Genomic DNA, 24,741 nt, shown 5'->3' on the forward strand with positions numbered 1-24,741 from the left:
GGTTTGTACCCCCTACCCGTGTCCATGGTTTGTACCCCTACCCGTGTCCATGGTTTGTACCTCCTACCCGGGTGTATGGTTTGTACCTCCTACCCGGGTGTATGGTTTGTACCCCTACCCGGGTGTCCATGGTTTGTACCCCTACCTGGGTGTCCATGGTTTGTACCCCTACCTGGGTGTCCATGGTTTGTACCCCTACCTGGGTGTCCATGGTTTGTACCCCCTACCTGGGTGTCCATGGTTTGTACCCCCTACCTGGGTGTCCATGGTTTGTACCCCCTACCTGGGTGTCCATGGTTTGTACCCCCTACCTGGGTGTCCATGGTTTGTACCCCCTACCTGGGTGTCCATGGTTTGTACCCCCTACCTGGGTGTCCATGGTTTGTACCCCCTACCTGTGTGTCCATGGTTTGTACCCCCTACCTGTGTGTCCATGGTTTGTACCCCCTACATGTGTCCATGGTTTGTACCCCCTACCTGGGTGTCCATGGTTTGTACCCCCTACCTGGGTGTCCATGGTTTGTACCCCCTACCTGGGTGTCCATGGTTTGTACCTCCTACCTGGGTGTCCATGGTTTGTACCCCCTACCTGGGTGTCCATGGTTTGTACCCCCTACCTGGGTGTCCATGGTTTGTACCCTACCTGGGTGTCCATGGTTTGTACCCTACCTGGGTGTCCATGGTTTGTACCCTACCTGGGTGTATGGTTTGTTCCCTACCTGGGTGTATGGTTTGTTCCCTACCTGTATCCATGGTTTGTACCCCCTACCTGTATCCATGGTTTGTACCCCCTACCTGTATCCATGGTTTGTACCCCCTACCTGGGTGTCCATGGTTTGTACCCCCTACCTGGGTGTCCATGGTTTGTACCCCCTACCTGTGTGTCCATGGTTTGTACCCCTACCTGTGTGTCCATGGTTTGTACCCCTACATGTGTCCATGGTTTGTACCCCTACCTGGGTGTATGGTTTGTACCCCTACCTGGGTGTCCATGGTTTGTACCCCCTACCTGGGTGTCCATGGTTTGTACCCCCTACCTGGGTGTCCATGGTTTGTACCCTACCTGGGTGTCCATGGTTTGTACCCCCTACCTGTGTGTCCATGGTTTGTACCCCCTACCTGTGTGTCCATGGTTTGTACCCTACCTGGGTGTATGGTTTGTTCCCTACCTGTATCCATGGTTTGTACCCCCTACCTGTATCCATGGTTTGTACCCCCTACCTGTATCCATGGTTTGTACCCCCTACCTGGGTGTCAATGGTTTGTACCCCCTACCTGTGTGTCCATGGTTTGTACCCCCGACCTGTGTGTCCATGGTTTGTACCCCCTACCTGTGTGTCCATGGTTTGTACCCCCTACCTGTGTGTCCATGGTGTGTACCCCCTACATGTGTCCATGGTTTGTACCCCCTACCTGGGTGTCCATGGTTTGTACCCCCTACCTGGGTGTCCATGGTTTGTACCCCCTACCTGGGTGTCCATGGTTTGTACCCCCTACCTGGGTGTCCATGGTTTGTACCCCCTACCTGGGTGTCCATGGTTTGTACCCCTACCTGGGTGTCCATGGTTTGTACCCTACCTGGGTGTCCATGGTTTGTACCCCCTACCTGTGTGTCCATGGTTTGTACCCCCTACCTGTGTGTCCATGGTTTGTACTCTACCTGGGTGTATGGTTTGTTCCCTACCTGTATCCATGGTTTGTACCCCCTACCTGTATCCATGGTTTGTACCCCCTACCTGTATCCATGGTTTGTACCCCTACCTGGGTGTCAATGGTTTGTACCCCTACCTGTGTGTCCATGGTTTGTACCCCGACCTGTGTGTCCATGGTTTGTACCCCCTACCTGTGTTTCCATGGTTTGTACCCCCTACCTGTGTGTCCATGGTGTGTACCCCTACATGTGTCCATGGTTTGTACCCCCTACCTGGATGTATGGTTTGTACCCCCTACCTGGGTGTCCATGGTTTGTACCCCCTACCTGGGTGTCCATGGTTTGTACCCCCTACCTGGGTGTCCATGGTTTGTACCCCCTACCTGGGTGTCCATGGTTTGTACCCCCTACCTGGGTGTCCATGGTTTGTACCCCCTACCTGGGTGTCCATGGTTTGTACCCTACCTGGGTGTCCATGGTTTGTACCCCCTACCTGTGTGTCCATGGTTTGTACCCCCTACCTGTGTGTCCATGGTTTGTACCCTACCTGGGTGTATGGTTTGTACCCTACCTGTATCCATGGTTTGTACCCAATACCTGTATCCATGGTTTGTACCCCCTACCTGTGTCCATGGTTTGTACCCTACCTGGGTGTATGGTTTGTACCCTACCTGTATCCATGGTTTGTACCCCCTACCTGTATCCATGGTTTGTACCCCCTACCTGTATCCATGGTTTGTACCCCCTACCTGTATCCATGGTTTGTACCCCCTACCTGGGTGTATGGTTTGTACCCCCTACCTGGGTGTCCATGGTTTGTACCCTACCTGGGTGTCCATGGTTTGTACCCCCTACCTGTGTGTCCATGGTTTGTACCCCATACCTGTGTGTCCATGGTTTGTACCCCCTACCTGTGTCCATGGTTTGTACCCCCTACCTGTGTCCATGGTTTGTACCCCCTACCTGTATCTATGGTTTGTACCCCCTACCTGTGTCCATGGTTTGTACCCTACCTGTATCCATGGTTTGTACCCTACCTGGGTGTATGGTTTGTTCCCTACCTGTATCCATGGTTTGTACCCCCTACCTGGGTGTATAGTTTGTACCCCCTACCTGGGTGTATAGTTTGTACCCCCTACCTGTGTCCATGGTTTGTACCCCCTACCTGTGTCCATGGTTTGTACCCCCTACCTGTATCCATGGTTTGGACCCCCTACCTGTGTCCATGGTTTGGACCCCCTACCTGTATCCATGGTTTGTACCCCCTACCTGGGTGTATGGTTTGTACCCCCTACCTGTGTCCATGGTTTGTACCCCCTACCTGTGTCCATGTTTTTTACCCCCTACCTGTGTCCATGGTTTGTACCCTACCTGGGTGTATGGTTTGTACCCCTACCTGTATCCATGGTTTGTACCCCCTACCCGTGTCCATGGTTTGTACCCCCCTACCCGTGTGTGTCCATGGTTTGTACCCCTACCCGTGTCCATGGTTTGTCCCCTACCTGGGTGTATGGTTTGTCCCCCTACCTGGGTGTATGGTTTGTACCCCTACCTGTGTCCATGTTTTTTACCCCCTACCTGTGTCCATGGTTTGTACCCTACCTGGGTGTATGGTTTGTACCCCTACCTGTATCCATGGTTTGTACCCCCTACCCGTGTCCATGGTTTGTACCCCCTACCCGTGTGTGTCCATGGTTTGTACCCCTACCCGTGTCCATGGTTTGTCCCCCTACCTGGGTGTATGGTTTGTCCCCCTACCTGGGTGTCCATGGTTTGTACCCTACCTGGGTGTCCATGGTTTGTACCCCCTACCTGGGTGTATGGTTTGTACCCCCTACCTGGGTGTATGGTTTGTACCCCCTACCTGTGTCCATTGTTTGTACCCTACCTGGGTGTATGGTTTGTACCCCCTACCTGTGTCCATTGATTGTACCCTACCTGGGTGTATGGTTTGTACCCCCTACCTGGGTGTATGGTTTGTACCCCCTACCTGTATCCATGGTTTGTACCCCCTACCTGTATCCATGGTTTGTACCCCCTACCTGTGTCCATGGTTTGTACCCTACCTGGGTGTATGGTTTGTACCCCCTACCTGTATCCATGGTTTGTACCCCCTACCTGTATCCATGGTTTGTACCCCCTACCTGTATCCATGGTTTGTACCCCCTACCTGTATCCATGGTTTGTACCCCCTACCTGTATCCATGGTTTGTACCCCCTACATGTATCCATGGTTTGTACCCTACCTGGGTGTATGGTTTGTAACCGCTACCTGTATCCATGGTTTGTACCCCTACCTGTATCCATGGTTTGTACCCCTACCTGTATCCATGGTTTGTACCCCCTACCTGTGTTCATGGTTTGTACCCCCTACCTGGGTGTATGGTTTGTACCCCCTACCTGTATCCATGGTTTGTACCCCTACCTGTATCCATGGTTTGTACCCCTACCTGTATCCATGGTTTGTACCCCCTACCTGTATCCATGGTTTGTACCCCTACCTGTGTCCATGGTTTGTACCCCTACCTGTATCCATGGTTTGTACCCCTACCTGTATCCATGGTTTGTACCCCTACCTGTATCCATGGTTTGTACCCCTACCTGTATCCATGGTTTGTACCCCTACCTGTATCCATGGTTTGTACCCCTACCTGTGTCCATGGTTTGTATCCCTACCTGTGTTCATGGTTTGTACCCCCTACCTGTGTCCATGGTTTGTACCCCCTACCTGTGTCCATGGTTTGGACCCCTACCTGTGTCCATGGTTTGGACCCCCTACCTGTATCCATGGTTTGTACCCCCTACCTGGGTGTATGGTTTGTACCCCTACCTGTGTCCATGGTTTGTACCCCTACCTGTATCCATGGTTTGTAACCCCTACCTGTGTCCATGGTTTGTACCCTACCTGGGTGTATGGTTTGTACCCCCTACCTGTATCCATGGTTTGTACCCCTACCTGGGTGTATGGTTTGTACCCCTACCCGTGTCCATGGTTTGTACCCCTACCCGTGTCCATGGTTTGTACCCCTACCCGTGTCCATGGTTTGTACCCCTACCCGTGTCCATGGTTTGTACCCCTACCCGTGTCCATGGTTTGTACCCCTACCCGTGTCCATGGTTTGTACCCCTACCCGTGTCCATGGTTTGTACCTCCTAACCTGGGTGTATGGTTTGTACCCCCTACCTGGGTGTCCATGGTTTGTACCCCCTACCTGGGTGTCCATGGTTTGTACCCTACTTGGGTGTCCATGGTTTGTACCCTACTTGGGTGTCCATGGTTTGTACCCTACTTGGGTGTCCATGGTTTGTACCCTACTTGGGTGTCCATGGTTTGTACCCCCTACCTGGGTGTCCATGGTTTGTACCCCCTACCTGGGTGTCCATGGTTTGTAACCCCTACCTGTGTGTCCATGGTTTGTACCCCCTACCTGTGTGTCCATGGTTTGTACCCCCTACATGTGTCCATGGTTTGTACCCCCTACCTGGGTGTATGGTTTGTACCCCCTACCTGGGTGTCCATGGTTTGTACCCCCTACCTGGGTGTCCATGGTTTGTACGCCCTACCTGGGTGTCCATGGTTTGTACCCCCTACCTGGGTGTCCATGGTTTGTACCCCCTACCTGGGTGTCCATGGTTTGTACCCTACCTGGGTGTCCATGGTTTGTACCCTACCTGGGTGTATGGTTTGTTCCCTACCTGTATCCATGGTTTGTATCCCCTACCTGTATCCATGGTTTGTACCCCCTACCTGTATCCATGGTTTGTACCCCTACCTGGGTGTCCATGGTTTGTACCCCTACCCCTGGTTTGTACCTGGTGTCCATGGTTTGTACCCCCTACCTGTGTGTCCATGGTTTGTACCCCCTACCTGTGTGTCCATGGTTTGTACCCCCCTACCTGTGTGTCCATGGTTTGTACCCCTACCTGGGTGTATGGTTTGTACCCCTACCTGGGTGTCCATGGTTTGTACCCCCTACCTGGGTGTCCATGGTTTGTACCCCCTACCTGGGTGTCCATGGTTTGTACCCTACCTGGGTGTCCATGGTTTGTACCCCCTACCTGTGTGTCCATGGTTTGTACCCCTACCTGTGTGTATCCATGGTTTGTACCATGGTTTTTGTACCCCCTACCTGTGTGTCCATGGTTTGTACCCTACCTGGGTGTCCATGGTTTGTTCCCTACCTGTATCCATGGTTTGTACCCCCTACCTGTATCCATGGTTTGTACCCCCTACCTGTATCCATGGTTTGTACCCCCTACCTGTGTGTCCATGGTTTGTACCCCCTACCTGTGTGTCCATGGTTTGTACCCCCTACCTGTGTGTCCATGGTTTGTACCCCCTACCTGTGTGTCCATGGTTTGTACCCCCTACCTGTGTGTCCATGGTTTGTACCCCCTACCTGTGTGTCCATGGTTTGTACCCCCTACATGTGTCCATGGTTTGTACCCCCTACCTGGGTGTATGGTTTGTACCCCCTACCTGGGTGTCCATGGTTTGTACCCCCTACCTGGGTGTCCATGGTTTGTACCCCCTACCTGGGTGTCCATGGTTTGTACCCCCTACCTGGGTGTCCATGGTTTGTACCCCCTACCTGGGTGTCCATGGTTTGTACCCTACCTGGGTGTCCATGGTTTGTACCCCCTACCTGTGTGTCCATGGTTTGTACCTCCTACCTGTGTGTCCATGGTTTGTACCCTACCTGGGTGTATGGTTTGTACCCTACCTGGGTGTATGGTTTGTACCCAATACCTGTATCCATGGTTTGTACCCCCTACCTGTGTCCATGGTTTGTACCCTACCTGGGTGTATGGTTTGTACCCTACCTGTATCCATGGTTTGTACCCCCTACCTGTATCCATGGTTTGTACCCCCTACCTGTATCCATGGTTTGTACCCCCTACCTGTATCCATGGTTTGTACCCCCTACCTGGGTGTATGGTTTGTACCCCCTACCTGGGTGTCCATGGTTTGTACCCTACCTGGGTGTCCATGGTTTGTACCCCTACCTGTGTGTCCATGGTTTGTACCCCATACCTGTGTGTCCATGGTTTGTACCCCCTACCTGTGTCCATGGTTTGTACCCCCTACCTGTGTCCATGGTTTGTACCCCCTACCTGTGTCCATGGTTTGTACCCTACCTGGGTGTATGGTTTGTACCCCTACCTGTATCCATGGTTTGTACCCCCTACCTGTATCCATGGTTTGTACCCCTACCTGTATCCATGGTTTGTACCCCCTACCTGTATCCATGGTTTGTACCCCCTACCTGTATCCATGGTTTGTACCCCCCTACCTGTGTCCATGGTTTGTACCCCTACATGTATCCATGGTTTGTACCCTACCTGGGTGTATGGTTTGTACCCGCTACCTGTATCCATGGTTTGTACCCCTACCTGTATCCATGGTTTGTACCCCTACCTGTGTCCATGGTTTGTACCCCCTACATGTATCCATGGTTTGTACCCTACCTGGGTGTATGGTTTGTACCCGCTACCTGTATCCATGGTTTGTACCCCCTACCTGTATCCATGGTTTGTACCCCCTACCTGTGTTCATGGTTTGTACCCCCTACCTGGGTGTATGGTTTGTACCCCCTACCTGTATCCATGGTTTGTACCCCTACCTGTATCCATGGTTTGTACCCCCTACCTGTATCCATGGTTTGTACCCCTACCTGTATCCATGGTTTGTACCCCCTACCTGTGTCCATGGTTTGTACCCCTACCTGTGTCCATGGTTTGTACCCCTACCTGTATCCATGGTTTGTACCCCCTACCTGTATCCATGGTTTGTACCCCCTACCTGTATCCATGGTTTGTACCCCCTACCTGTATCCATGGTTTGTACCCCCTACCTGTATCCATGGTTTGTACCCCTACCTGTGTCCATGGTTTGTATCCCCTACCTGTGTTCATGGTTTGTACCCCCTACCTGTGTCCATGGTTTGTACCCCTACCTGTGTCCATGGTTTGGACCCCTACCTGTGTCCATGGTTTGGACCCCCTACCTGTATCCATGGTTTGTACCCCCTACCTGGGTGTATGGTTTGTACCCCTACCTGTGTCCATGGTTTGTACCCCTACCTGTATCCATGGTTTGTAACCCCTACCTGTGTCCATGGTTTGTACCCTACCTGGGTGTCCATGGTTTGTACCCCTACCTGTATCCATGGTTTGTACCCCCTACCTGGGTGTATGGTTTGTACCCCCTACATGGGTGTATGGTTTGTACCCCCTACCCGTGTCCATGGTTTGTACCCCTACCCGTGTCCATGGTTTGTACCCCTACCCGTGTCCATGGTTTGTACCCCTACCTGGTGTCCATGGTTTGTACCCCCTACCTGGGTGTCCATGGTTTGTACCCCCTACCTGTGTGTCCATGGTTTGTACCCCCTACCTGGGTGTCCATGGTTTGTACCCCCTACCTGTGTGTCCATGGTTTGTACCCCCTACCTGGGTGTCCATGGTTTGTTCCCCTACCTGTATCCATGGTTTGTACCCCTACCTGTATCCATGGTTTGTACCCCTACCTGTGTGTCCATGGTTTGTACCCCTACCTGTGTGTCCATGGTTTGTACCCCCTACCTGTGTGTCCATGGTTTGTACCCCCTACCTGTGTGTCCATGGTTTGTACCCCCTACCTGTGTGTCCATGGTTTGTACCCCCTACCTGTGTGTCCATGGTTTGTACCCCTACCTGTGTGTCCATGGTTTGTACCCCCTACCTGTGTCCATGGTTTGTACCCCTACCTGGGTGTATGGTTTGTACCCCTACCTGGTGTCCATGGTTTGTACCCCTACCTGGGTGTCCATGGTTTGTACCCCTACCTGGGTGTCCATGGTTTGTACCCCCTACCTGTGTGTCCATGGTTTGTACCCCTACCTGTGTGTCCATGGTTTGTACCCCTACCTGTGTGTCCATGGTTTGTACCCCCTACCTGTGTGTCCATGGTTTGTACCCCTACATGTGTCCATGGTTTGTACCCCCTACCTGGGTGTCCATGGTTTGTACCCCTACCTGGGTGTCCATGGTTTGTACCCCCTACCTGTGTGTCCATGGTTTGTACCCCTACCTGTGTGTCCATGGTTTGTACCCCCTACCTGTGTGTCCATGGTTTGTACCCTACCTGGGTGTATGGTTTGTACCCTACCTGTATCCATGGTTTGTACCCAATACCTGTATCCATGGTTTGTACCCCTACCTGTGTCCATGGTTTGTACCCCCTACCTGGGTGTTTGTTTGTACCCTACCTGTATCCATGGTTTGTACCCCTACCTGTATCCATGGTTTGTACCCCCCTGTATCCATGGTTTGTACCATGGTTTGGTTTGTACCCCCTACCTGGGTGTCCATGGTTTGTACCCTACCTGGGTGTCCATGGTTTGTACCCCCTACCTGTGTCCATGGTTTGTACCCCTACCTGTGTGTCCATGGTTTGTACCATGTGTGTCCATGGTTTGTACCCCCTACCTGTGTCCATGGTTTGTACCACCTGTTTGTCCATGGTTTGTACCCCTACCTGTATCTATGGTTTGTACCCCCTACCTGTGTCCATGGTTTGTACCCTACCTGTATCCATGGTTTGTACCCTACCTGGGTGTATGGTTTGTTCCCTACCTGTATCCATGGTTTGTACCCCCTACCTGGGTGTATAGTTTGTACCCCCTACCTGGGTGTATAGTTTGTACCCCCTACCTGGGTGTATAGTTTGTACCCCCTACCTGGGTGTATAGTTTGTACCCCCTACCTGGGTGTATAGTTTGTACCCCCTACCTGGGTGTATAGTTTGTACCCCCTACCTGGGTGTATAGTTTGTACCCCCTACCTGGGTGTATGGTTTGTACCCCCTACCTGGGTGTATGGTTTGTACCCCCTACCTGGGTGTATGGTTTGTACCCCCTACCTGGGTGTATGGTTTGTACCCCCTACCTGGGTGTATGGTTTGTACCCCCTACCTGGGTGTATGGTTTGTACCCCCTACCTGGGTGTATGGTTTGTACCCCCTACCTGGGTGTATGGTTTGTACCCTACCTGGGTGTATGGTTTGTACCCTACCTGGGTGTATGGTTTGTACCCTACCTGGGTGTATGGTTTGTACCCGACCTGGGTGTATGGTTTGTACCCTACCTGGGTGTATGGTTTGACCCTACCTGGGTGTATGGTTTGTACCCTACCTGGGTGTATGGTTTGTACCCTACCTGGGTGTATGGGCAGAACAGGGTGCATACGGCACAGTAGGGTTCCAGGGTGGCCACAGCCGCGTTGAAACTCTTCTCAGCCAGGATGTTAGGAGTGCGGTTCTGCCACAAGTGGCCCGCCTTCTTCACATGGCCATCCAGTGGCAAAGGGGAGAACAGCTCTGGGAGAAAGGAGCAAACACACATGTCAGATCAGTCTAGATATACACAGAATGCGCATACAAGCAAGAATATAGCCTGTATCGGGATATCGGCTGTATCGGGATATCGGCTGTATCGGGATATCGGCTGTATCGGGATAGCGGCTGTATCGGGATAGCGGCTGTATCGGGGTAGCGGCTGTATCGGGCCTGCAATGCATGTAGCACAAGAGCCAGAGGAATACGCAATAGTGTGTTAGACCAGAACAGAGATAATACAGACTGTGCTACAACGTTATCCCCTCAGAACCAACCTTCATCGCTGGACATTTCCTGCTTGACGATGGATAGCGGAGAGCGCATAGGCGGCTTGCTGAGGGGGTGCCGGCGACTCTTCTTCACCTCCATCTTAATCTTCAACTGCTTAGAGTAGTACGATGACTGCTGAGGAACCCCAAAAATTAATGAGCAAAACCCTTTGAATAAACATTTTCCACCACTGATAATTAGTCCCTCTGTATAAGAGCATCTAAATGAATAACACCTACAATGTTCAAACGGAGGCGTTGATAACCTGTGTTTGAAAGCTTGAAGCTAGTGTTTTGGTTGTTCCACACTTCAGGCTGAAATTTCCCTTAGGTACAGATCTAGGGGCAGCTTCCTCTACACCAGGTATTCCCAAACTGGGGTATGCGTACATTTGTTTTTTTCTCTCTCGCCTGAGTAGCCTCGTTTCACTGCCAAAAATAAAATGAAACCATCTAGTGTTCAGCGAAATAACAACACAATGTCAAGTACAGGTAGCCTAGTCAAATAATTAACATCCAATCACATTAACCGTTACTTTCTCACGTGAATTCCACTAATGTAGCCAAACGTAGCTGCTGCTCATCTTGGTATCTGTACTGATGGTGTAAAAGCCATGACAGGGAGACATAGTGGAGTGGTAACGCGCGTGCAAGCAGTTGTTCCCAACGACACTTGGGTCCTCTTGGGTACTCTGCAGCATCCACCGAGAGGCTCTAGCTGAACGCGTGTATTTTCTGCATTATGCAATGATATGAGCAGTGAACATGTAACACTTTTACAACATACAGAAGTGTGCTGGTTATCAAGGGGCAAAGAATAAAAATAAAAATTGAGAGACAAGCTTAAAGTTCTCTTTACTGACCATAATTTTCACTTGTCTGACTGCTTGCATGATGAGTTTCTCACACGACTGGCCTATCTGAGTGATGTTTTTTCTCACCTGAATGATCTGAATCTAGGATTACAGGGACTCTCCACAACTATATTCAATGCGCGGGACAAAATTGAGGCTATGATTAAAAAGTTGGAGCTCTTCTCTGTCTGCATTAACAAGGACAACAAACAGGTCTTTCCATCATTGTATGATTTTTTTGTGTGCAAATGAACTCAAGCTTACGGACCTTGTCAAATGTGATATAGCTAAGCACCTGAGTGAGTTGGGTGCGCAGTTACAGGTACTTTCCCAAAACGGATGACACAAACAACTGGATTCGTTATCTCTTTCATGTCCTGCCTCCAGTCCACTTAACAATATCTGAACAAGAGAGCCTCATCGAAATTGCTACAAGCGGTTCTGTGAAAATCTGCTTTAATCAGAAGCCACTGCCAGATTTCTTGATTGGGCTGCGCTCAGAGTATCCTGCCTTGGTAAATCACGCTGTTAAGACACTGATGCCCTTTAAAACCACGTACCTATGTGAGAGTGGATTCTCTGCCCTCACTAGCATAAACTAAATACAGGCACGGACTGTGTGGAAAATGATTTAAGACAGATTCTCTCCAATACAACCCAACACTGCACTGAGACTGCACTGCACTGCACTGCGTTATGTGCATCCTTTCAAGCACACCCTTCTCATTAACCTGTGAGTTATTCACAATTTCCGATGAACAAATAAAGTTTTATATGTAAGATGGTTAAATAAAGAGCAAAATGATTGATTATTATTATATTATTATTTGTGTCCTGGTCCTATAAGAACTCTTTGTCACTTCCCACGAGCTGGTTCTCACTCCAACCCTGTTCCTGGAGAGCTACCCTCCTTTAGGTTTTCACACCAACCCTATTCCTGGAGAGCTACCATCCAGTAGGTTCTCTCTCCAACCCTGTTCCTGGAGAGCTACCCTCCTTTAGGTTTTCACACCAACCCTGTTCCTGGAGAGCTACCATCCAGTAGGTTCTCTCTCCAACCCTGTTCCTGGAGAGCTACCCTCCTGTAGGTTCTCACTCCATCAACCAGGTTCAGCTCATCAACCAGCTAATTATTAGAATCAGGTGTGCTAGATTAGGGTTGGAGAGAGAGCCTACAGGAGGGTAGCTCTCCAGGAACAGGGTTGGAGAGAGAACCTACTGGATGGTAGCTCTCCAGGAACAGGGTTGGAGAGAGAACCTACTGGATGGTAGCTCTCCAGGAACAGGGTTGGAGAGAACCTACTGGATGGTAGCTCTCCAGGAACAGGGTTGGAGAGAGAACCTACAGGAGGGTAGCTCTCCAGGAACAGGGTTGGAGAGAGAACCTACAGGAGGGTAGCTCTCCAGGAACAGGGTTGGAGAGAGAACCTACAGGAGGGTAGCTCTCCAGGAACAGGGTTGGAGTGAAACCCTACAGGAGGGTAGCTCTCCAGGAACAGGGTTGGAGTGAAACCTACAGGAGGGCAGCTCTCCAGGAACAGGGTTGGAGTGAAACCCTACAGGAGGGTAGCTCTCCAGGAACAGGGTTGAGAGAGAACCTACAGGAGGGTAGCTCTCCAGGAACAGGGTTGGGAAGCCCTGGTCTAGAGGCAACTTCATCCTACACCTTGTTCCAGCACTGCTCACCTGCTGCATGCCTTTCACATCAAGCCTGCCCTCTGCTGGTATTTCCGTGTCATTGCTGCCTTGGGGCTCCTTTGGTGTCTGGGGCATGTTGAATGTGGCAAACTTCTCAAACGCTGCTTGGAAGGAATTTATAGGGGCCAGGGTAGGTTGTTGTTGCTTCTTCTTCTTCTTCTTCTTCTTCTTTTTCTTCTCTCCATTCGCCGTCAAGTGCTGTGGGTCTGCCTGGGGGTCGTGTACTGGGTGAGAGAAATAAAAGGGAAATGTGGAACCTCCCAATTCAAAAAAGGTACAAAAATAATCATGATAATCTGTGTCATAATATCTCTGTACCACTTGTTGGTTCTAATAGCCATTTCTTCTGATACCCATTTGATCTGGTACCTTGCGATATCATGTAGCTCACGTCTAACTCACTTTGGAAGATTGAAACTGGGATATCAATAAAACTCCTTAATTAACCAAAATTAAAATGGATTTTCATCCAACGACGCAGCCAACTGGTGCCTTGTGAAACCCGCCCCCTCACCCTAACGACCTCCTGCCCCTCACCCTAACGACCTCCTGCCCTCACCCTAACGACCTCCTGCCCCTCACCCTAACGACCTCCTGCCCCTCACCCTAACGACCTCCTGCCCCTCACCCTAACGACCTCCTGCCCTCACCCTAACGACCTCCTGCCCCTCACCCTAACGACCTCCTGCCCCTCACCCTAACGACCTCCTGCCCCTCACCCTAACGACCTCCTGCCCCTCACCCTAACGACCTCCTGCCCCTCACCCTAACGACCTCCTGCCCTCACCCTAACGACCTCCTGCCCCTCATCCTAACGACCTCCTGCCCTCACCCTAACGACCTCCTGCCCCTCACCCTAACGACCTCCTGCCCCTCACCCTAACGACCTCCTGCCCCTCACCCTAACGACCTCCTGCCCCTCACCCTAACGACCTCCTGCCCCTCACCCTAACGACCTCCTGCCCCTCACCCTAACGACCTCCTGCTCCTCACCCTAACGACCTCCTGCTCCTCACCCTAACGAGACCTCCTGCTCCTCACCCTAACGAGACCTCCTGCTCCTCACCCTAACGAGACCTCCTGCTCCTCACCCTAACGAGACCTCCTGCTCTTCACCCTAACGAGACCTCCTGCTCTTCACCCTAACGACCTCCTGCTCTTCACCCTAACGACCTCCTCCTGACGCTCACGTTCTCGGCCTCTCCTCCTGCCTCATTCCTAAACCAAACAGTAGCGAGGACAATGCAAAACTAATCCCTACTGAGCCCTACACCGACCTCTTGTGGCCTTGGCGGCAACGGCTTCCTGCCTCTCTCGGTCCTGCCTCTCCCGTTCTTCCCTCTCCTGGTCCTCTCTCTCCATGGCCTCCAGGGTCTGAAACGCCTCCCGGGCCATCCTCTCCTCCCTCTCCTGGCGCCGCTGGGCCTCTCGCTCCTCCACCTGACGCTGGTACTCGGCGGCATCCATCTCGATGCCTTCCTCCGCCAGAACCTTGACCTCCTCCAGTTTCAGCCGCCGCAGCTGCTCCTTCTTCTGTAAAGCTCTGGGGATGGAGGGATGGGGCAAACGGGGACATGAGGGAATGACACTTACAGTACATCACTTGAATTAACACTTAACTCAGTACCTCGCACTTTTACCTGTATATTACTGTTCAGGTTTCCCCTGTAAAACATTCATGCTTTTAAAAGAGACAAAGAAAGAGAAAAAGATGGGATAGATAGATAGAAATGTAGGACCAAAGAGTGAGAGACACTGGGGAGAGTGAAAGGGGAGAGAGCCAGAGCCTGGTTCCTCTCTAGGTTTCTTCCTAGGTTTTGGCCTTTCTCTGAAGTTTTTCCTAGCCACCGTGCTTCTACACCTGCATTGCTTGCTGTTTGGGGTTTTAGGCTGGGTTTCTGAACAACACTTTGAGATGTCAGCTGATGTACGAAGGGCTTTATAAATACATTTGATTGATTGATTGAGAGGGGAGAGAGAGGGGGCAGTGTGACTAGCTACACCAATTGGAACAACTAGAAGCATGGCTGACACTGTTACACAACAACATTATACATACACACAATCCATGTCTCAATTGTCTCAGGGCTTAAACATCCTTTAACCCGTCTCCTCCCCTTCATCTACACTGATTGCAGTGGATTTAACAAGTGACATCAATAAGGGATCATAGATTTCACCTGGATTCACCTGGTCAGTCTATGTCATAGAAAGAGCAGGTTTTCCTAATGTTTTGTACACTCAGTGTATATTTATATCTTGGTAGTGTATGTGATAAGCATGTAGGTATACATGTATCAGGTAGTGTGGGGAGGACATATACAATTATACTCTTGGACAATGATGCCTTTCATCTTGACCTTGACGGGTCGATGAAATTCAATTGTAAAGCAATTGTACTGTCATGTCCCTTTCTCCCCCTGACCTCTGAAGCAGTTTCTGGCGGTAGGTGACCCGGTTGGCCCTCCAGTGCTCCAGCTCAGGGCTGGTCAGGGTGGTGGGTCGCTGGTGGTCCAGCACCATGCCGTCCTTGCCCTGTTTCCACTGGACGTAGCGCTCCGGCTGCAGGCAGCGGACAAACACGTCCATGGAGATCTTCACCATGTCCTTACGACATGTACACTGACCGAGAGGAGAGAGAGAGGGCATTGTGAGTACACACACATATATATATCAGGTCCTGGGGCTCTGTTCACAAACACAAACAGACCCCACAGAGCCCCAGCACAGCAACACAATTAGACCCAACCAAATCATGAGAAAACAAAATGATCATTACTTGACACATTGGAAAAAAATTACAAAAAAACAGAGCAAACTAGAATGCTATTTGACCCTACACAGAGAGTACACCGTGGCAGAATACCTGACCACTGTGACTGACCCAAAATGAAGGAAAGCTTTGACTATGTACAGACTCAGTGAGCATAGCCTTGCTATTGAGAAAGGCTGTCGTAGGCAGACATGGCTCTCAAGAGAAGACAGGCTATGTGCTCACTGCCAACAAAATGAGGTGAAAACTACTGAGCTGCACTTCCTAACCTCCTGCCAAATGTGTGACCATATTAGAGACACATATTTCCCTCAGATTACACAGACCCACAAAGAATTCGAAAACAAACCCAATTTTGATAAACTCCCATATCTATTGGCACTGGGGGGATAGAGAGAGAGAGAGCAGTGTGAGTATATCACAGTACACTGAGGGGAGAGAGCAGTGTGAGTATATCACAGTACACTGAGGAGGGGAGAGAGCAGTGTGAGTATATCACAGTACACTGAGGGGAGAGAGCAGTGTGAGTATATCACAGTACACTGAGGGGAGAGAGCAGTGTGAGTATATCACAGTACACTGAGGGGAGAGAGCAGTGTGAGTATATCACAGTACACTGGGGAGGGGAGAGAGCAGTGTGAGTATATCACAGTACACTGGGGAGGGGAGAGAGAGAGAGAGAGAGCAGTGTGAGTATATCACAGTACACTGAGGAGGGGAGAGAGCAGTGTGAGTATATCACAGTACACTGAGGAGGGGAGAGAGAGAGAGAGAGCAGTGTGAGTATATCACAGTACACTGGGGAGGGGAGAGAGAGAGAGAGAGAGAGCAGTGTGAGTATATCACAGTACACTGAGGAGGGGAGAGAGCAGTGTGAGTATATCACAGTACACTGAGGAGGGGAGAGAGCAGTGCGAGTATATCACAGTACACTGAGGAGGGGAGAGAGCAGTGCGAGTATATCACAGTACACTGAGGAGGGGAGAGAGCAGTGCGAGTATATCACAGTACACTGAGGAGGGGAGAGAGCAGTGTGAGTATATCATAGTACACTGAGGAGGGGAGAGAGCAGTGTGAGTATATCACAGTACACTGAGGAGGGGAGAGAGCAGTGTGAGTATATCATAGTACACTGAGGAGGGGAGAGAGCAGTGTGAGTATATCACAGTACACTGAGGAGGGGAGAGAGCAGTGTGAGTATATCACAGTACACAGGGGTGGGGGCAGTTTGACTAGATACACGTACACTGGTGGGGGAAGGGGAAAGGATAAAGTGGGGGGAGAGCGAGAGAAAATAGGGGAAATGGAAAGAGAGCAAGAGAAGATGAAAATAAAAACTAATTTTCTTTCTGTGCCCCGGTTGGTGTATATTACATTTCTGTATTACATTTCAGACTTATTTCCTGAGCTGTGCTGAGAGGCCTTATGTTCAATTACTGGGAACATTCTTCAGGCACGCTGCGCCTCAGACGGAGCCAGGCAGAACAACTGGAGGAGACAGATCGAGAGCAAGAGAGAAACAGAGAGGTGAAGTACTAGAGGGAGGGGAGATTTTAGTAATAACATCAACAACAAGAGAAAGCCCCTCCCACCGCAAACCAATATCCACACACTACATCTCATCTAGGCAGCACTTGAAGGACGGAATTAAGTGAGGAAGAAACCGGGCAGATGAAGGAGTCATCTGGCTACCAGGGTCTGATTGGGGACATACGTAAAAACATTAACTGGAACAAGGGAAGAGGTGAGAGACAGCAAAACACAAACGACCGGGCGATAAATGTGTGTCTTTGCAATGTCGTCTGGGAAGAGGGGGCGGGGGGGGGTAGTAGCAGCGCACCAGAGGAAGTAGGAACCAAAAGAAAGTAAAGCCCATTTCTGTCCCATAAAACTATTAAGGGAAATTGATCAATTTGCCATTCCTGAGAGAGGGTACTATGCTTAGATGACTTCATTATCAAATGGAAATTTATAAAAAATACATTTTAAAAATGCCTCCAAAACCAACACGTGACACCCCCCCAAGGCCTTCTAACCAATGAGCCCTATAGTGAACCCTAATACTCCACGTTGGGGGAGCGCTAAAAATACCGCCATGCGACCTCACAGGCTCCGACCGTCATCCTTCACTAAATAGGTCTAGACTCTCCGTTACCCATTGATGGCTGTGCGTGATAAAGCATTCGTCTTTTAAAACATCGCAACGTGATTGTACAACCTATGTGTGAGACTAGAGAAACTGTGGGAAAATCCAGTTTACAACCGTTAATGAGTCTGCTGTAGTGTGCTGTACTGCCTGTCCTCTGGTCTGCTGTAGTGTGCTGTACTGCCTGTCCTCTGGTCTGCTGTAGTGTGCTGTACTGCCTGTCCTCTGGTCTGCTGTAGTGTGCTGTACTGCCTGTCCTCTGGTCTGCTGTAGTGTGCTGTACTGCCTGTCCTCTGGTCTGCAGTAGTGTGCTGTACTGCCTGTCCTCTGGTCTGCTGTAGTGTGCTGTACTGCCTGTCCTCTGGTCTGCTGTAGTGTGCTGTACTGCCTGTCCTCTGGTCTGCAGTAGTGTGCTGTACTGCCTGTCCTCTGGTCTGCTGTAGTGTGCTGTACTGCCTGTCCTCTGGTCTGCTGTAGTGTGCTGTACTGCCTGTCCTCTGGTCTGCAGTAGTGTGCTGTACTGCCTGTCCTCTATTCTGCTGTAGTGTGCTGTACTGCCTGTCCTCTGGTCTGCAGTAGTGTGCTGTACTGCCTGTCCTCTGGTCTGCTGTACTGCCTGTCCTCTGGTCTGCAGTAGTGTGCTGTACTGCCTGTCCTCTATTCTGCTGTAGTGTGCTGTACTGCCTGTCCTCTGGTCTGCAGTAGTGTGCTGTACTGCCTGTCCTCTGGTCTGCTGTACTGCCTGTCCTCTGGTCTGCTGTAGTGTGCGGTACTGCCTGTCCTCTGGTCTGCTGTAGTGTGCGGTACTGCCTGTCCTCTGGTCTGCTGTAGTGTGCGGTACTGCCTGTCCTCTGGTCTGCTGTAGTGTGCGGTACTGCCTGTCCTCTGGTCTGCTGTAGTGTGCGGTACTGCCTGTCCTCTGGTATGCTGTACTGCCTGTCCTCTGGTCTGCTGTAGTGTGCGGTACTGCCTGTCCTCTGGTCTGCTGTAGTGTGCTGTACTGCCTGTCCTCTGGTCTGCTGTAGTGTGCTGTACTGCCTGTCCTCTGGTCTGCTGTAGTGTGCTGTACTGCCTGTCCTCTGATCTGCTGTACTGCCTGTCCTCTGGTCTGCTGTAGTGTGCTGTACTGCCTGTCCTCTGGTCTGCAGTAGTGTGCTGTACTGCCTGTCCTCTGGTCTGCTGTAGTGTGCTGTACTGCCTGTCCTCTGGTCTGCTGTAGTGTGCTGTACTGCCTGTCCTCTGGTCTGCTGTAGTGTGCTGTACTGCCTGTCCTCTGGTCTGCTGTAGTGTGCTGTACTGCCTGTCCTCTGGTCTGTAGTAGTGTGCTGTACTGCCTGTCCTCTGTTCTGCAGTAGTGTGCTGTACTGCCTGTCCTCTGGTCTGCAGTAGTGTGCTGTACTGCCTGTCCTCTGGTCTGCAGTAGTGTGCTGTACTGCCTGTCCTCTGGTCTGCAGTAGTGTGCTGTACTGCCTGTCCTCTGGTCTGCTGTAGTGTGCTGTACTGCCTGTCCTCTGGTCTGCTGTACTGCCTGTCCTCTGGTCTGCTGTAGTGTGCTGTACTGCCTGTCCTCTGGTCTGCTGTAGTGTGCTGTACTGCCTGTCCTCTGGTCTGCTGTAGTGTGCTGTACTGCCTGTCCTCTTGTCTGCTGTAGTGTGCTCTTGTCTGCTGTAGTGTGCTGTACTGCCTGTCCTCTTGTCTGCTGTAGTGTGCTCTTGTCTGCTGTAGTGTGCTGTACTGCCTGTCCTCTGGTCTGTTGTAGTGTGCTCTTGTCTGCTGTAGTGTGCTGTACTGCCTGTCCTCTTGTCTGCTGTAGTGTGCTCTTGTCTGCTGTAGTGTGCTGTACTGCCTGTCCTCTTGTCTACAGCAATGGGAGTGTGTTCATTCAGATCATTATTCTTATACATTTCCACGTTTTATTTAACTAGGCAAGTCAGTTAAGAACAAATTCTTATTTACAACGACAGCCTAGGAACAGGGGCAGAACCTTGTCAGCTCGGGATTCGATCTGGAAACCTTTCGGTTACTGGCCCAACGCTCTAACCACTAGGCTACGTGCCACCCCAAATTACAGCTAGGCTAGAAACAGTTTCAGCCATTTGGAGGCTCACAGACACTCCCAGAGAAACAACAACGGTAGAAAAACGTCATTTTGAGTTATTGAGCTAAACCGAGAGGATAGAGGAACTACTGAGGACAGCTCCTTAACAAATGCTAACATGTCCATGCATATGGCATTAGGAAGCAGTCATCTGCATTCACACCTGCCACCAAAAGAAAAGGATGCAGGTTTACTGAGCATGTCTAACATGGGCGATACACAGGCACACAAAGCAGTGAGGACAGGCAGCTGCAATGAGGGGCTTTAGTGTTTGGCTAGGACAGGCATCTGCAATAAGGGGCTTTAGTGTTTGGCTAGGACAGGCATCTGCAATAAGGGGCTTTAGTGTTTGGCTAGGACAGGCATCTGCAATAAGGGGCTTTAGTGGTTGGCTAGGACAGGCATCTGCAATAAGGGGCTTTAGTGTTTGGCTAGGACAGGCATCTGCAATAAGGGGCTTTAGTGTTTGGCTAGGACAGGCAGCTGCAATGAGGGGCTTTAGTGGTTGGCTAGGACAGGCATCTGCAATAAGGGGCTTTAGTGTTTGGCTAGGACAGGCATCTGCAATAATGGGCTTTAGTGGTTGGCTAGGACAGGCATCTGCAATAAGGGGTTTTAGTGGTTGGCTTTGGAGGACAGGCATCTGCAATAAGGGGCTTTAGTGGTTGGCTAGGACAGGCATCTGCAATAAGGGTGGTTAGTGGCATATGGCTAGGACAGGCATCTGCAATAATGGGCTTTAGTGGTTGGCTAGGACAGGCATCTGCAATAAGGGGCTTTAGTGGTTGGCTAGGACAGGCATCTGCAATAAGGGGCTTTAGTGGTTGGCTAGGACAGGCATCTGCAATAAGGGGCTTTAGTGTTTGGCTAGGACAGGCATCTGCAATAAGGGGCTTTAGTGGTTGGCTAGGACAGGCATCTGCAATAAGGGGCTTTAGTGTTTGGCTAGGACAGGCATCTGCAATAAGGGGCTTTAGTGTTTGGCTAGGACAGGCATCTGCAATAAGGGGCTTTAGTGGTTGGCTAGGACAGGCATCTGCAATAAGGGGCTTTAGTGGTTGGCTAGGACAGGCATCTGCAATAAGGGGCTTTAGTGGTTGGCTAGGACAGGCATCTGCAATAAGGGGCTTTAGTGGTTGGCTAGGACAGGCATCTGCAATAAGGGGCTTTAGTGGTTGGCTAGGACAGGCATCTGCAATAAGGGGCTTTAGTGGTTGGCTAGGACAGGCATCTGCAATAAGGGGTGGTTGGCTTTAGTGGTTGGCTAGGACAGGCATCTGCAATAAGGGTTTTAGTGGTTTAGTCTGGGGGTTTTAGTGGTTGGCTAGGACAGGCATCTGCAATAAGGGGCTTTAGTGGTTGGCTAGGACAGGCATCTGCAATAAGGGGCTTTAGTGGTTGGCTAGGACAGGCATCTGCAATAAGGGGCTTTAGTGGTTGGCTAGGACAGGCATCTGCAATAAGGGGGGTTTTAGTGGTTGGCTAGGACAGGCATCTGCAATAAGGGGTTTTAGTGGTTGGCTAGGACAGGCATCTGCAATAAGGGGTTTTAGTGGTTGGCTAGGACAGGCATCTGCAATAAGGGGCTTTAGTGGTTGGCTAGGACAGGCATCTGCAATAAGGGGCTTTAGTGGTTGGCTAGGACAGGCATCTGCAATAAGGGGCTTTAGTGGTTGGCTAGGACAGGCATCTGCAATAAGGGGTTGGCTTTAGTGGTTGGCTAGGACAGGCATCTGCAATAAGGGGCTTTAGTGGTTGGCTAGGACAGGCATCTGCAATAAGGGGTTTTAGTGGTTGGCTAGGACAGGCATCTGCAATAAGGGGCTTTAGTGGTTGGCTAGGACAGGCATCTGCAATAAGGGGTTTTAGTGGTTGGCTAGGACAGGCATCTGCAATAAGGGGTTTTAGTGGTTGGCTAGGACAGGCATCTGCAATAAGGGGCTTTAGTGGTTGGCTAGGACAGGCATCTGCAATAAGGGGCTTTAGTGGTTGGCTAGGACAGGCATCTGCAATAAGGGGCTTTAGTGGTTGGCTAGGACAGGCATCTGCAATAAGGGGCTTTAGTGGTTGGCTAGGACAGGCATCTGCAATAAGGGGTTTTGGTTGGCTAGTGGTTTGGGGCTTTAGGACAGGCATCTGCAATAAGGGGCTTTAGTGGTTGGCTAGGACAGGCATCTGCAATAAGGGGCTTTAGTGGTTGGCTAGGACAGGCATCTGCAATAAGGGGCTTTAGTGGTTGGCTAGGACAGGCATCTGCAATAAGGGGCTTTAGTGGTTGGCTAGGACAGGCATCTGCAATAAGGGGCTTTAGTGGTTGGCTAGGACAGGCATCTGCAATAAGGGGTTTTAGTGGTTGGCTAGGACAGGCATCTGCAATAAGGGTTTTAGTGGTTGGCTAGGACAGGCATCTGCAATAAGGGCTTTAGTGGTTGGCTAGGACAGGCATCTGCAATAAGGGGCTTTAGCGGTTGGCTAGGACAGGCATCTGCAATAAGGGGTTTTAGTGGTTGGCTAGGACAGGCATCTGCAATAAGGGGTTTTAGTGGTTGGCTAGGACAGGCATCTGCAATAAGGGGTTTTAGTGGTTGGCTAGTCATTTCTATCCCTGCTATCATAAGCTCATTTCCAGTGAGGGCCACAGCCACCATACATGAACATATCAGTGCCGTTATTACCGCACAATGAGAAGTGAATTGACAATACTATTTGTTTAAAGCCTACTCTAAGTCTGTAGCCAATGTTCCCTCAAAATGTTTTCATCACTGAGCAAAATTTCAGGTCTACTGAGCGCAAACTTGAACGTTTTGAAAATTCTGTGGAACTTCCGGCGCACATTTACTGTAAACACTGAGGCTGTACCCGCTTTAAGTTAAAACTAACAGTGGTCAATTAGCCTACGGGTGGCTATTTGATCATAATGTAGGCCTACCATGAAAAACAAAGGAGAAAATCCCATAACATTTTAACATGGAAATAGCTGTTCTATCATTCAGCCTACAGTAACAGCCAATGTGTGGTGTTCAATGTAGGCCTCCATTCCGTGAGAATAACATGCAGGACTTGACATTAACCTGTTAATCCACTTGTCCTTCAGACAAGGTGAATGAACATGTTTGATGGAAGAAACCATTTTCCCAAATAAAATGCATTATTAATCTCATTACTACAAAGAATCAGACAAATTATGCTACCCTCTGCCTATTGGCTATTTAGCTTATTCAAGTCGGTCTCAAAATAAAACACTGCCCCTTTAAGACAAAACAAAACTCTACTGGCTTTTAAAAGATGTCTAGAAATGCACACATGTTGTGCTCTTGTAGAAAGCAATCACTCCCCTTTTGCTGACTATTAATGATCTATAACTGGGCTAATAATTCACTAACTATCAAAGGATATGAACAAATGTACACACGTCGCTACATGCAGCTCTCGCTTTGATCTCAAAAACAAGCGCATCTACTCACGACCACTCATGCTGTAAACACAGTCCAGTTTAAAGTGAATGGCACAGATCCATATATAGCAATGGTTTATTAGTGATTATAAACTGGGTGGTTTGAGCCCTGAATGCTTATTGGATGACAGCCGTGGTATATCAGACCGTATACCACGGGTATGAAAAAAACATTTATTTTTTACTGCTCTAATTACGTTGGTAACTAGTTTATAATAGCAATAAGGCTCCTCGGGGGGTTGTGGTATCTGGCCAATATACCACGGCTAAGGGCTGTATCCAGGCACTCTGCCTTGCGTAAAAACATCCCTTAGCATATTGGCCATACATCATACCCCCTCAGGCATTATTGTTTTAATTGGCCTACCGAAGCTCTGTGTAGAGTACAGGCCTGAGTGGTGCCTGTCAACGCAATAGAATCCTACTCCGATGCGTTCTGCCTAAAAAAAAAACTCTTGCATAGTTCATTTTGTTTCGGTAGGTTGCATTGAAAGCGGCTAATTGCGTTGATTCGATCATAAGTCTCACAGTAAAAGGAAACGTTGATAGTGTTAACTAAAGGGGAAATCTCTAGAACGTTCAATCTCGTGCTTCTCTGCATGGGCTGATATTTATTCTGCGAGGCAATCCCGGGGGGAGCTGTGCATGAGGGAAAATTGCCTGTAGCGCCCACACACTCGTGGAATGCACACACACAATAATAATACCGTAGCCTTCATCATCTTCAGAACTCCTCATCAAAGCCCATCAGCTCTAACCCAAACAAACAAGCATACACAAACAAATATCACTACTCGGCGAGTTAATCATCTGCAATTCACTTTGATAGATGAAAGGGCAGAGAATTGGGTCTGCGGCTGTGTGGTGTTGTGTGTCCAGTTCTGAGTCACCAACAGCCAGATGGAATGGAATCTTCTATTCAGTGTGATGAAAATTCTCTCACAACACCCAATGTTTTGGCCCATACTGAACTGTGAACTGTAATGTACTTTCTCACCTGAAGTATAGCCTAGATCAGTGTTTCTCAACTCCGGTCTTCGAGTTTCTCCAATAACACACATTTTTGTTGTAGCCCCAGACAAACATATACAATTCAACTCATCAAGGGCTTGATGATAAGTTGACAAGTTGAATCAGATTGTCCAAGGCTACAATACAAATGTGTTCACTCAAGGAGTGGAGTTGAGAAACAATGACCTATCTAGATGACATATTCCTGTGTGCTAGTCAGGGAGGTAAGAGTGGAACAATGTTCAGATATGATGAAAAGCAGTTAGGCACATTACACTTCATAGCATTGTTGTACTACTACTACAGCAGCATTGTACTACTACTGATACTACTAGAGCAGGATTGTACTACCGCTACTAATACTACTAGAGCAGGATTGTACTACCGCTACTAATACTACTAGAGCAGCA

General features: G+C 49.9%; 1 protein-coding gene across 3 annotated transcripts in view; it reads right to left on the reverse strand.

Moving 5' to 3' along the window:
* Positions 1–24,741, reverse strand: part of LOC115116421 (lysine-specific demethylase 4B-like) — a 98,515-nt gene that overhangs the window by 35,220 nt on the left and 38,554 nt on the right. For 2 of the 3 annotated variants that reach the window (XM_065009563.1, XM_065009564.1), the window contains exons 9-13: positions 15,275–15,471; positions 14,127–14,392; positions 12,838–13,073; positions 10,304–10,433; positions 9,850–10,010 (exon numbers count right to left, since the gene is read on the reverse strand). In XM_065009563.1, coding sequence (XP_064865635.1) covers positions 9,850–10,010; positions 10,304–10,433; positions 12,838–13,073; positions 14,127–14,392; positions 15,275–15,471 — 990 coding nt within the window. The remainder of the gene's footprint in view (positions 1–9,849; positions 10,011–10,303; positions 10,434–12,837; positions 13,074–14,126; positions 14,393–15,274; positions 15,472–24,741) is intronic. The other variant, XM_065009565.1, reaches the window with a different exon arrangement.

This window comes from Oncorhynchus nerka, linkage group LG25 (assembly GCF_034236695.1).
Source record: "Oncorhynchus nerka isolate Pitt River linkage group LG25, Oner_Uvic_2.0, whole genome shotgun sequence".
Taxonomy (NCBI): domain Eukaryota; kingdom Metazoa; phylum Chordata; class Actinopteri; order Salmoniformes; family Salmonidae; genus Oncorhynchus; species Oncorhynchus nerka.